General features: G+C 47.6%; 1 protein-coding gene across 1 annotated transcript in view; it reads right to left on the bottom strand.

The window, feature by feature from the left end:
- Window positions 1–13,873, bottom strand: part of ST8SIA1 (ST8 alpha-N-acetyl-neuraminide alpha-2,8-sialyltransferase 1) — a 126,158-nt gene extending 112,285 nt beyond the window's left edge. Inside the window, exon 1 of the mRNA XM_084765855.1 lies at window positions 12,708–13,873. Within this exon, the coding sequence (XP_084621981.1) occupies window positions 12,708–12,940 (233 nt within the window). The 5' untranslated portion in view covers window positions 12,941–13,873. The remainder of the gene's footprint in view (window positions 1–12,707) is intronic.
- Window positions 13,874–14,355: the final 482 nt, after the last annotated feature.

The following is a 14,355-nucleotide window of genomic DNA, read 5'->3' as shown; positions in this document are numbered from 1 at the left end:
AAAATAAACAACTATATTATTAGGAACATCACTATCTGCAAAACTAAGCTCAAAATCTAGGGTTAGATCACCAGACACACTGCACAGACAGCATGTAGTATGCTGCCTACACGTAATTGGGGCTCAGTAAATGTTAATTGAATCTGAACTTAATTTCCCATATTGCATCTCTATTTTAAAAGTTTTTGGATTAGGTACAAGTGATAAATCTTGGAGCCTGATACACGAGGAGCAATCTGACAGCTTCTTTGCTGGGTCTTTCATTTTGTCACGGGGTTTTCATGGGTGTCACGCTGGAGGTGCAGCGATTGAGGGGGCCTCTGGCTATATGACCAGACCCTCAAGAGGGCCACTTAGGAGATGAACCAGTAGGCCAGGCCCATCTCCTCATGCGGCCCAGCCCAGCCAACAGGAAAAGGAGTGGAGATTCTTCCCTTCTCCTAAGAGCAGAGAGGACACAAGAGAGCAGATGGGGCTTCTGCCGAGCAAGGCTTTACTCTTCACTTGGTTGGGAGACATGGTCTACTCCGGAGCTCCCTGGACCAGCAGAAGAAGCAATAGGAGATACCACGAGGCAAGACAGCATGACACAGTCACAGAGAAAGGAGAGAAGAGGAAGGAAGAGAGGGAAGGCTATATTGTTTGCTTAGGGCATGCCTTTGTGGTAGATAGAGTGTTTGTGTCTGGTATGTGAGGCTCTGTACCAGGTTTTGAGGACACAGCAGCTTATTCGGCACACGCTGTTTCGAAATATGAGGCTGTTTCCTCTTCTCTGCAAAATGAGGCCAAGGCCCCCCATGGAAGCCACCCTGGCTTTTCAAGTGAAGAACACCATCAGTTTGGAGGCTGGCTTCCTCTCAACATGCTACGAGGCATGTCAAGGCAGAAAAGCAGGCCTCCTGGAACCTGGTGGATTCACCCAGGAAAACAGCTGAGAAGGCGGTGGCAGCAATGGAGCGCCACGTCTCCACGTCATGGCCACCACTTCTCCGGAGGCTGGGGGGGGGGGGGAGGGGGGATGGAGGTGTCGGGGACAAGGGCTTTCATCCTTGATAATTATGGAAGGGATGCACAGGAGGCTCCGAACCAATCATAGGAAGCACCAAGGGAAGCTACAGCAAGGAGCAGTAGACTTCTGAGGCAGAAATGAAAGAGATGCAACTATCTGTCAGGACTGCGGCAGTGACAAGCTATGGCCTGGGAGGGCCCCTTGTGGGTAGAATACACTAGGATTCCACATGAGAATGCTCGTCATGAACAGGAGGAGGACGGACTTGCCCCCAGCCAGTGTTCAAATCAGTGGGGACCAAGGAAGGCAGAGGCTCCTTGTAGGGTGGGAGGTGTGTTGGCATCCGTGCAGGAGGAACAGCAAAACAGCTCTAGAACTCATGGAATGCGGCCCACTGGTTAGCAAACCCACGACGTGTGTGTCTCGGTGAGGCATAACCCTGAGAACTGCCTGTCCTGAGGACTTCATGTTGTTACGGAGCACAGCTTTGCTTGCTACCTTTGCGGTCCTTTCAATCCACTTAATATGTGAATTGTGTGAGTACTATAAAGGGGTTTCCCAGCCCCTCACTGGGCAGTATCATTGGCACACGCAATAACAATGCTTGATCTCTTTCAGGCATTGCTGCTGGAGCAGATTAATGATTCAACCACCACCTCTGAAAACAACTTACGGATGTAAATTGCTAACAATGATCACTACCCTTAGAAAGGGTTTGGAAAAATAGATTGTTCAACAAGGTTAGGTAAAGATGTTTTTGCTGTTGGTCCTGATGCAGGAAATCTTAGGGGACAATTGAAGTTAATAGAAAGTACACTCGTATTAATAAAGCTAGGGGAGTTTTGAGGTTGGCAAAGCAAGAACAATGGCCCATAGCAGCATTGGCCAACGTGACTCTTTCAAGCTGGGCTGGTGCCTGAGATGATTCTATTTTTCTTCCCTCAGCTTCCTGATATAATTTAATAAAACATACTAATGAGTAGATAAGCACCTTTAGGACTTAAAATAGACATGGCTGTTTATTTTTATATAGGAGTTTAGATTTGTGATTCCTTTAAGATCTTCATAAGATTACTTTGTAAGATAATTGATTCCTTCTTTGTAAGTGCAAATTGCAGCCTGCCAGTAAAGAAAAGCTGGCTGAGAAATTTCCTTGCTTGCTATACTCTGTTAATATGTAACAAGTTGCTTATATACAAATGTATGTGGGTTCTCAGAAATAACTTGTTACTCATGTTTGTTCCTTACCCATAATATGTAAAGCACTTGGTCGTGTGAACATATTATGGAACATGATTTTCTTGTGTATATCCATTGTAATCATTTATTTATAGAGAAATAGAATGTAAACACATTATGATTTTTGTACTGCTTGGAAGATTTTGCTGGGTTATATAAACGGTGAAAGGAAAAGGATAAGAAACAGAAGAAGAAGGAGGAGGAGGAGGAGAAGAAGAAAACAGGTAAGAATAGAGATAAGGATGAAAATAAGAAGATAATTATAAAAAGAAGAAGAAACAGCTTATTGAAACCTACCAGCTGGAGTCTGTCTTACTTCATTGTCTAGTGTAAGAGTGTGTGTGTGTGTGTGTGTGTGTGTGTGTGTGTGTGTGTGTGTGTGTGTTTCTTTTCTCGCCTTCTTTCCCTTTCTTTTTCAGATGCTTGCCACTGTCAGTGGAAGCCCGTGCTTGCCACCATCAATGGAAGCTATTGCCGGTAACTATCAGTCCCGGCTTGGAAGGTTGCCCTCAGAGAAAGTCTACAGGGTCACCAGGCAGCCACCTGCGGAATTCATGCCCCACCTCAGTTTTCCCCAGTTGATGTCAAAGCTGGACTTCGATAGAGGTGTTTAAAGAGGGACACTGGAGGTGACTCAGTGTTGTAAAACCATTTCCTCTGAGAATGAAACATTCCATTTCTGTAGAGAAGCTCCTTAAAGGGGAAAGTAAACAACTCAACATACAGGAAGTTCCTAAAACTGACCAAATTCACTCACTACCAGATTAAGCAATAAAAGCTGTGAGTCCTTAAAGGGGAAAGCTGAGCTGCAAAGAAGACTCTGAAAACAGACCAACTGCCCGAAAGAAGCAAAAGCCAGCTGAGCTGCCTAACAGAGGTTTAGACCAGGGCCACTTGGAAGGGATACTCTTCAACCTGTTGAGTTGACTGCAGTGTGATCCAGGTTTCCCAGCTTTTGTGAGCTGTCACCCATGCTGGGGTGAGCTTTGGTGTTGTAGCTCTCTTTGAGTACTCCTGTAAGTAACCTCTCACCCATATTCCTGTAAGTAACCCCAAGAAATCTCATGATTCACCAAGTTGGCCTTGGATGATGCTTATACTTTGATCTGGTGTGGCCTCCTTGTCTGGGTAGCCATGGATTGTGTCTCCCCAGGAAAAGTCTTGCCTATAACACAGTGGCACAGTTATTAAGAAAATACAAGCCAGGCAGACATGGTGGTACACACCATGTCTCAAGAAGTGGAGGCAGGAAGATTGGGAATTCAAAGTTACCCGTGGCTAGTTGGTAGTTGGTAAGGATACAAGTAACAAGATGGGAGTTCGAGGCCATCCTGGACCCTGTGAAACCCCATCTCAGGTGGCTGGGCAAGTGCAGCAATGGCTTAGGCTAAGAGTGTTCTCCCCCAAACCAGTCTGCACCCTAGGCTGTGTTCTATGGGTGAGTGAGCTTTGCTTCCCCCATGGACGGATGTCTGCTCCTGTTTTAAAGTAATTTCCCCCCAACATTTCACATATTGCTCAGGACAGAAATAATCTGTAGATATCCCCAGACCTCGCCCTGTCAGTCATGACACAGGCCTAGAACCGAGTGAACTAGAAGGGTTTGGACTCTCTCTGCACTGTACCAAATACAAACATACACCGTGAAGTTCTGGGTGTGACACTGAATGTGTGCTTTTTTTCCTCCCATTAAAAAAGGAGGTGCACTGAAGAGATGGCTCAGCGATTAAGAGGACTGCCTGTTCTTCCAGAGGTCCTGAGTTCAATTCCCAGCAACCATCTGGTGGCTCATAATGATTTATACTAGGATCTGATGCCCTCTTCTGATATGTAGTTGTACATGCAGATAGAACACTAATACATAAAATAAAAAATAATAATAAATCCCTTCATTAAAAAAAAAAGGAGTCGAAGGCTGGAGATATAGCCCAGAGTGCTTGCCTAGCATGTACTAGAGCCTGGATCGCAACCCCAAGACCACATACATGCTGTAATCCAAGTACCCAGGGAAGTAAAGGCAGAAGGATCAGGAGGTCAAAGTCATCCTTGGCAACATACAGAGCTCATTTGAAAGCATCCTGTCCCGCATAATACCGTGTCTCCAAAAAAAAGAAGAAGGGGGTTCAAAGACGATCAGATGTAGTGGCCCATACTTATAACCCCAGCACTCAGAAGAGAGAAGCAGGCCATGAGTCCCAGCCTAGACCAGATTACATAGTAAGTCGGCCTTGAAAACAACCGGCCAACATGGTTGTGGTACTGCAGAATGCTGCTGGCCTCAGCTGGCAGGCTGTACAGTCCTGTGCTCCACATGGGTGAAGCCTGTGTCCTGGTGGTGTAACATGAGGCAACATGGCAAGCAGTGTCTGACACAGGAGAATCCTGAGTCCTCGGCTGCTCATGAAGTCACGAATGAAGTTGTGCTGAGTTGGAACCTCTTGGGTCACCCACGGAACCCTCCCTCACAGGTACTCAGACAGCTGTCTACCGCCTTCCAAGGCAATCGGTCCTATTGCTGTCCATCCAACAAATACTTGTTAGACATTTGATGAGACTGCGGCACGGATCGCGGGACAGATAAACATAAATAGTGCTGAATACTGGCCATCAAATACTGGAGGGGACAGGGTGGTAGCCATTTCACACGGATCAAAAGAGGATACAGGACAAAGACAGGGAGGTCAATGGCCATTGCTCGACAGCATACAGCCACCAAATGTAGATCCAACTAAAAGTCATTATGGGCTTTTTCCCCCTTTGTAGGCCAGCCTCACCCTCCTGCACACACTCTTCACACATCTAATTTTAGGAAAGTGACTCCCAAAACTGCAGTTGCAATGTTTCTATTTTGTCTGAGCTACTTTTCTCTTGCCTTGACATCTCAACCTCAGCTCAAAATAAGGTGGCCTTTCTTTTTATATTACAACCTAATTTAATTGCTTAAGACCCAGAAAGGAGGAAAAAAAAAACATGCTGGAAGCGGTTATTTTCCCATTGGTGGAACCAGTGTTAATTATCCTCTGTTCTGGAGTGGAGAAGGTAATTGGAAGAGATCTGCATGTGTGCCACTGGCCCCACAGAATGGCCCTCCACAGGGAGGGGCCAGTGTCAGACACAGATCCAGTGTCTGGAAGCTGTCTTAGTTGCTTTGACCTCTTGAAAATTCATTTAAGGGAAATGTCATCACTCTAGTAGTCGCTGTGTGTCTGGGACTTATGCAACCACCCTCTGCTCTTTTCAAAGATGGAAAAACCCAAAGTGCCCTTGGACAAAGTCAAAGACAGTCTCCGAGCAACCATCTGGGGGAGTTCAGAAGTTGATGGTGGGAGCGACACTGCCAAGGTGTTAATTCCTAGTCAGCTGTGGCGGCTCACGCCTACAACCCGGGTGCTGGGAACACTTGGGAGGCTGGAAGCAGGAGGACTGAGGTGAGTTGGAAGACCCTGTCTCACAAACAAACAAATGAACAAACAAACAAACAAACAAAAAGGATGCTGACTGGAGAGGCTTTTACAGAAGCACAACTGTAGTGGATGCTCAAGGTCAAGCAAGTGTTCTAGATACACATAGAAGCACAGGATGTCTGAAAGGATGTGGCTGGGAAAACTTGCTAGATGCCACTTTACAAATAAAAACAGTGTTACCTTTAACAGTCAAAAGCAGAACTTTTTTTTTTTGATCCCAGGCCAGCTCTGAAGATCTTGACTTCCTGATTCTCCTGCCTCCATCTCCCAAGTTCTGGAAAGATGGCACATTGCCTCCTTTGGGTGCTACATTAGTTAATTTCTTTCTTTTTTTAAATTTAAAATAATTTTGTTGTTCTTGCTGCTGCTGTTGTTGTTGTTGTGAGAGAGATTTAGATGGGGTCTTGTTATGTAGGCCAGGCTGGCGTCAAACTCATAGCAATCCTCCAAGTGCTGGGGTTGCTGGCACACACTGCAAGGCAGGATTCAATGTTACTATAGTTCGGATTTTATAAAGCCAGGGACTCCATTTTGGTTCCTTGCATCCCCTGCCCACCCACCCCCACCCATGTTGGCCCATAAGAAGCAACATTCTGACAGGCAGTATGGCTGATGAACAAACAGCCAGTGGCTTGTATGTAATAGGTCCGCTGGCTTCCTCTGCAGGCCACAAGCCACAGCACAGCTCCCAGTGTGGAAAGTGAGAGTGCGCGCAGCACAGGGTCACATTCCATTGCCACATAGTCCTTCACCAAAGGGACAATTATAGGCATGCAAGTGCCCCCGGGACATGGCTTTTCTCCTCCTGTGGATTAATAATTAGTGATTATTCTGTACCTAATCCCCTCAAGATCACTGGATGCCAACATCAGGATCCAAAAGGACTAAAGGAATCCTTGGTCTTTTAGTCATCCCAGCACTCGGAGGGACGTGGACACAAAAGGATGAGGAGTTCAAGGCTAGCTTCCACTGTACAATGAAGCCTGTACAATGAGGCCAGCCTGGGCTACGTTAGAGCCTGCCTGAACAAACATATTACTTAAAGTCACAACTCATTAATAAATAACAGAACAAGGACCATAAACTGAGTCTCCAAGACTTTTTCAAGGTAGAACCAGCCCTCCCCGTCAGTCATGCAGGTGAGAATGGTCCTATATACTCAGTCAGCTTCCCTTAATTGTCATAATAAATCCACAAAGTCAAAGACAAGGCAAAGGACCAAACAGGCTAAGCAACTGGCTTCTGCACACACAGCTTCCAACAGAACCAAATTTGAGTGAAAGCTTAAAAGCCTTGTGTTTTACTGGAAACTTCCCAACGCTGTTAAGAGAGACTATAGGAAGGACTGAAGTCAGCGTCGTCTGGAGATGACTCACAGACTTCAAACAGGGCACACACTAAGGTGACACACACAATCATTTGCTTAGCCCAACTGATTACCTAAAATAACCTTCCCTCTTTTGTGAGAAATTGAACTTAGGCTGTCATGTATTCTACACAAATGGTCCGTTTTCTAGCCACTTCCTCTTTTCTCCACTTCTATTTTGGGACAGGGTCTTGACGTGGTTGAAAATGCCTCTGGCGCCTAGGCAAGTCTTGAACTTTTTGAACTTCCTACTAAGTCTCCCCCATAGCTTCAACCATAAGTACCTGGCATAAAGAAGACAGCCTAGGGAACTGGCTCTTGCCGTGCCAGGGTGAAGGCCTGAGTTGAATCCCTAGATGCAGAGAATAGGGGGAGGGGATATCATCATGTGCCTGGCATCCCTGTGCTCCTATGTGAGGAGGGAGATGGAGGGAGAAGAGGACCAGGAAGCAAAGGGGCCACTCTATGGCATATGCAATGTCGACACCAGGAACTGGGCCACACAGTAAAAAGTCAGGTTACACTGACACACCTGCACCTGCACTCACACAAAAGCACAGAAGAGTTCAGGTGGTGGTGGTGCACGCTTGTGACCCCAGCACTGGGAAGGCAGAGGCAGGAGGATCTCTGAGTTTGAGGCCACCCTAGTCTACGATGAGTTCAGGGACAGACAGGGCTATTACACAGAGAAACCTTGTCTCAACAAACAAACAAATAAATAAACAAAATAAAAAACAAATAAATAAACAAACAAAACTACAGAAAAGAAAGAGGAGGGGATGAACAAGAAAACAGGGAAGACTACACTTTTAACCCACCCCAGCAGGAGGGGGAGGAGCAACGAAAGGAAGCCAAGCTGAGGAGCTTCCCCCTGGCCTGAGCATCAGTTACATGCTAGATACAGGTAGGTATTTCCAGCACGCTGCCTAGTCTGATCTCAAAGCAATCCTGCAAGCAACGTTTTACAGGCCAGTAGGCAATGAAGCCCGCCATGGTGCTTTTAGGTTAATGAGAGCTAATGCCAAAAGCATTGTTTACAGTCCCTGTCACACATTTCCAGGAGGTGAGCCTGGGAACTGGGCTGGTGAAGGGCAGCAAGAGGTGATCCCCGGAAGACTCACAAAATCAACATGGCCTGGTTTATTTCCAGGACAACAGTGAGTCCAATGTTACTATGTATACAAATCAAAACTGGACGGACAATGGCAAGGAAGAAAGGAAGCCAAGGTGTGATCCTAAAAGATACCATCATCAGAGAGGTTTAAATTAAACAGCTCCAGACTGGAAATCCAACTCCATCTTTTTGTTCCTGAATCTCTTTGACTCCCATAGTTTCATCTGTAAAACAAGGCATTAAAAAAAATCTACTTTATAGAGTTGCCTGGGGACAAGCACTAAGAACAAGGCAGAAAGTACATTTTATATCCAATAAATCCTATTGATGGATCTTTTCTCTGATGATTATTGCCGCAGACCTTCTAGATTTTAAGCCACAACATAGCTGTAAAAAAAAAAATTTTTTTTTTTGGTTTGGGTTTTTGTTTGCTTGCTTGTTTGCTTTTGAGACAGTGCCCTATGTGGCCTTAAACTCTTGATTTCATCCTGTCATAGTCTCTCAATATGGCTGTCAATATGAACCAATACTCAGCTTCTAGGTTATTTTCTTAACTAGCAAAACTTATTACACCAACTGTCCCCGAGTTATTTTTCAAAGTTGATTCCATAACCCCTTAACATGACAGACATTTAATGTACATGCCTCACATACACTGACAGCTACACCTTCTCCCCAGGAGAGTGTGGGAATTTCTGAAGCTTTGAGAGGCGTGGCTGTAGAGGCAGAGAAAGGAGAATTCTTGTTGCTCGATGACCAGCCAGTCTAGCTTACTTGCTGATCTCCACATTCAGAGAGAAGCCCTGTCTCACAAAAATAAGGAGAATGGTGTTTTAGGGATGGCACCTGAGGTTTACCTCTGCCATCTGCACGCGTGCTCACCCATGTACACACACACACACACACACACACAGAGAGAGAGAGAGAGAGAGAGAGAGAGAGAGAGAGAGAGAGAGAGAGATATGTTCTTCATTCGTGTGCATACCCACACAGCCATTTCAGTGTCGTAATACATCTTCCATCCCCCAAATTCCCTGGTGATAATAGCAGTGTTGATCTTGGCCCCCATCTCACAAGTGACAGTCCTCCAAGCCAGCCTGGCTCCTGAGTCACCACTGGTGGCTTGAGAAGCCTTCACACAGGAACCACATACTTCTGTCTCTCTGCTCAAAACAAAACAGCCTTCTACCCACCACCCCAGTTTACTCCCCTCAGGCTACGACAAACCCTGTGTCCTCTCTGAAACCCTATTTCCTTCCTTCCACTTGGCATTCAAGTGGTAAGTTCCTGTAATGGCCCTAGTAGCTGCCTGTGCCCTGTCACCATGCCCCAGGATCAAGCAGAGACGTGGCTGGTGTTGCATATACACTCTCATGTCACCACAGCCCTTGTGGGATTTTCACACATCTCATTTCACAAATCGGGGAAGGAAGCTCCCCGAGAACTGCTTGTCTCCGCTAGGAGACACCCAACTCACAACCATTCATAACTCCAGTTCCAGAAGCTCCAGGAACATCTTCTGTCCTTTGTGGACAGCAAACACGTGAGAGGCGCACATATATGCAGGCAAAACAATTATACCCACAAATTAAGACTAAGTAAATCCTTTCAAAAAAGGAGGGCCCTCACAGAGCTGGACCAGTTACAAGCTAGTACTTGTGGGTTACTTTGGCTGGAGTGTCATTGTCACTATGTCCTGGATGGGGGCTCACTTCTGAAGAGCAAACGGGTTGGGTAAAGAGTTCATGGAGATGCAAGTATTCCTCCAGCTCAGCGCGCCCCACCATGTAAGCAGTCTGTCTAAAGGAGCGGGGGCCGGGGTGGGGTTCAGTGAGCTGCTAGAACATGGCTGCTAATCCACCACCCCGTGAGAGCCTGGGTGTTCCCTGCTCAGTTCACCATCTTCACAGCTCTGAACTGCTGTGCTGCTGTCTCCTCGGTACTTGCCGGCACTCCCACCAGAGAAGCCGGCCCAGCGATTCTGGGGCAGGAGTGGAAAGTCAGAGGGTAAAGGAACAGCTGAGACACTGGGTGGGAAATGTAGGACAGTCCTCTCTTCCATCGACAGGACTTTGAATAGTGCTTCCAATCTGTTTACTTATTTGCTTTGTCCCTGGTGTGAGGGACACACAACTCTTCTAAGCGCCCAGGTCCTAGGGGCCCAACCCATATAAGGTACACAGCAGTCGCACAGTAGGTATTGGCCAGGTGACTGAAAACACATGTCTATATGTCTCTCTCTCTCTCTCTCTCTCTCTATATATATATATATATATATATATATATATATATATATTACTATCCCAGGATTCATCAACCAGTTTCTGCCTATCTCCTCACATAAATACAAATTGTCTACTTGTGTATACATCTTTGTCTGTGAAGACGTTTAAGACTAGACTAACAAAGGTATGTGCTTGCCGAAGTGGGGACTCTTTAAAGCCACAGAGGCCTCTAGCTCACCTCCTACCACAAAGACACGCTCCTACCCAGCAACTAGTAGTACAGGTGTCTGAAAATGAGGAACTTCATAAATGTTCAATGCAAAAAGACTGTTTTTGGCTTTACAAACATTAAATTTCTCAAATCCTTCCAAACTCCATTTGGAAACGGAGTTAATAATAAACCCTGCTTATCAATTTAATCAATGTGATCAAGGAAGGAGGCATGGATAAATATGCCTATAAGTGCTGACAGGTGACATATTCAGAACTCCTGCAGGCAGGCCAGATGCCCTCTTAAAGTTGTAACATATGCAGGAAGTTAGATAATAGTCACAGATATACCATTTTTGGGACACACAAGGTACTAGAGGCTGGGTATCCTCTTTTCAATTTAAACTTTACAACAACACTCGGAAGAAGATATTATTGTCCATATTTTATAAATAAAGAAAACCAAGATGACAAGAGTTAGGTCACTCACTACAGAGGTTTGCTCTGGGCCTGGCTAAAGCCCAGGCCTTGTGCAAACCCTCGAGTCTAATTTGAAGTTTACATTGTTTTCAAAGAAGTGAGTGCTTTTCGCAATTTTACAGACACTGAACTTGAGGATGTGTGCTTAGGCACATTTGGTGGTAGGTGGACTTAACTAAGTCATTCACTGAATGCAGAAACCAAGTTAAAGGATGAAGATCATGCAAGGTTAAAGACAATCATAAGCAAATGTGTCTCAGCAACCATCATCCTGTGTCTATCACAGTATAAAGCCTTCTATGCTTGATGGAGTCCTCTCAAAAAGAAAATCAATTTTCTAACAAGGTGTGTGTGTGTGTGTGTGTGTGTGTGTGTGTGTGTGTGTGTGTTCTTTCATTAACCCATTTCCTGAACTGAAAAGTGCCTTCTTTTTGCAGAGACAGGATGGAGTGCATTGTACCTGCCTTAGAGCCAGACAGTCAACACCATTAAGGCAAAAGAAAAATTCATCTTTGTAGGCTCTGGAAGAACCTTTTAACCTCTGGCCTTTCTAGAAGTGGGCCTAAGGAGGGAAATTATTTATTTTTGAAGACTTTTATTTAAACCGTAATAGCAGTGGGAAAGGCTTTCATTGGCTCTTGCCTGTCAGCTCCTCCCTCAAACCACTATCAGAAGAGACCAGCAAGGCAACCGCTTGGTGCCTGAGGATGAGAAGGACCTGGCTGTGGTTGGAGTCCTGCCAGTTTCCCCAACATGCCCAAAGCCCGCTGGGATTCTCATCAGTTCTCTGGTCTAGCTACCCAACACCTGCTGCAAACCTGTCTTCTGCTCCTCAAATGAACACCTTCCCAGCTGGAGAACTCTGTGCGTCCTCTTTCACTCTTGGCCTTGGGTTTTGTCTGCTTTCTGATTTCATGTTCCTTCCCTCACATATACACCTCCCAAAATCATCGCCGGGTCTCAGCTGAGAGGAACCAGGCACTTTGGAGAATTAAAGTGGTTGATTCCAATGCCCGAACTTCGTCGTAGATAATGAATGACCTTGGGCAAGAAACTTGGAAAAAAAATATGTCATCAAAAAGTTGTTGAAATTTCTACACACACAAAAAAAAAATTTCGGCACTTAGTAGGTCATGGTTCCGTGCTCCGGACTCACAGTGGGCACACTGCCTGGCTGGTTTTCAGGTTTCGTAACCCAAGATTTGCCCATCGTTCCTGCATGGTTGATTTATGTTACAAAGTGCTCCCCGCCCCCCCCCCGAACTCTCCTTAACCTACTTCTAACTAACTCCTCCTTAGCACCAAACATCTGCGGAGTCCAAGACAGAAATTCTCTGAAAGTGACAGGGTCTAAGTTGTTTGCGTCGGCCTTCCCACCAGAGATGGGTCAACTGCAGAATACATCGCAGACTCCAGAAAGATAACAAATCTTTGCTTAAGCAAGGGTGTCTGGAAACACCTCTTGGGAAAAGGGATGAGACACAGTCCCTGACTTAAGTCTCTAGGTTGAGCATGCCGTAGAAGGCGCAGGTAGGGAAGCCTCAATACCCCTCTCCTCTGTACACTAGCTGGAAGGGAGGCAGCGGCCAGCAGTATGTACCTGAAGAGCCTGGCTGCGGTCTGGTTCCTCCTCCAAGCCGTGCGCTGTGCCAGCACCCCTTGCACGATCTCCTTCTCGTTGGGCAGCCGGTAGACAGGGAAGACGTAGAGCCAACAAAGGACCACCACACAGAGGGCACTGGCTCCCACGGGTAGCCGGGTACGAGGGAACTTCCACGCCAACATGGCCATGGCCCCTCTGGACGTGTGTCGGGCCCGCCCGCAGGGGCTCATCGCAGCCTCCCTGTGCCAGGGTCTGTGGTGGGAGCCTCAGCACAACGCCGGGCGAAGTGGCGGTGAAGGGAGCCACCACAGCCGGTCCCCCATATAGACACACCTTTGGCTTTCCAGCTCCCACACGCACGGCTAGGGAACTCCCGCCAGTACCCCAGAGGTCAGCTACAAGGATCTTCGCCCATGCAACTTTTCGGGGATTTCTTGCTAAAGGAAGTGTCCTCCAAGCAAGTCAGGAGCCATGGTCGCTTCCCAGCAGATGGTGGGTGCTGAAGGGGTCTGAGAGAGAGCAGTAAGGCCAGTTACTCCCGCCCTTACTGCAGCATCACGGTCGCCCTCGGCTGGGGTCCTGGAAGAGGCGCGGCTGGCTCTGGGACATCTGACCGGCTGTGTCCCTTCCAGAGAGAGAGAGAGAGATGCCCCTGCGTCCTACACCGCCCTTTCCCCACCTCCTGCGCCGCCGCGGTGCCGGGCACCCCCAAGACGCGCTCTTCCCGCCGCACCAAGTCCTTGGAAATTTCCACCGCGGCCCGAGACCGCTAACCCAGCCCTGGCGCCTTGGCCGCGCCCGCCGGGACCCTCGCTCCGCGCCCCTCCGGAGCAAGCAGAGAACTCGCTCTCATCAGTTCATTCAACGGCGCGCCGCAGCCTTCCGCTGTGCCCCGGACTCCGCAGACACGCGCCCCGGGATTGGTGGAAATCAAGGTCTCCCCCGCCCTCCCCCCACCCGCAAAATTGCCTCCCGCGACCCGTTTGGGGCCGTGATGCTAGCCCAGGGCGCAGGCCTCTCGCCGCAGCCCTTGTTCTCTGCAGAGGAGGGCAGACAATAAGAAGAGCAGCCCTTCTGGTGCACGCATGTACACGCACGTATTTCTATCCCCGAGTGTGCACAGGCTGGGACCCGCACCCCTCGTGCCTGGGCTCCTGTCACCTTCGCTATTCTGCAACTGATTGGTTATAAACGAGCAGCGAGGAGGGAGGAGAATATTTATTCCTTCCTTAACCAGATCAATCCGTCAGCAAGCTATGATTCCATGCTTGCACACATCCGCGCGCGCGCACACACACACACACACACACACACACACAGAGAGAGAGAGAGAGAGAGAGAGAGAGAGAGAGAGAGAGAGAGAGAGAGAGAGGCCCAAGAGGAGGCGCATGCACACCGAGATCCACACCTCGCCTCCACTCTGCAGAGAACAGAGCTGCATCACATATGCATGGCTATGGCTGGGAGGCTCCAGACCTTGCGGGAGATCATACCTCCTCCGCCTCTGTGCATTAAAGAAAGGGCTGTTTATTCTTAAAAGGCTGCAAAGGCAAGCTTATCACATCCGAGACCTTGGAAAAGTGCCACCCGCCTGGACCCGCCTAGCGGAGAGACTCACTCACTGTAAGCCATTTCTGCTCGCCCT

This window comes from Acomys minous, assembly GCF_964271855.1.
Source record: "Acomys minous genome assembly, chromosome: 17".
NCBI classification, from domain to species: Eukaryota; Metazoa; Chordata; class Mammalia; order Rodentia; family Muridae; genus Acomys; species Acomys minous.
Note: the sequence above shows the minus strand (reverse complement) of the source record. Positions and strands in the feature narration are given on the sequence as shown.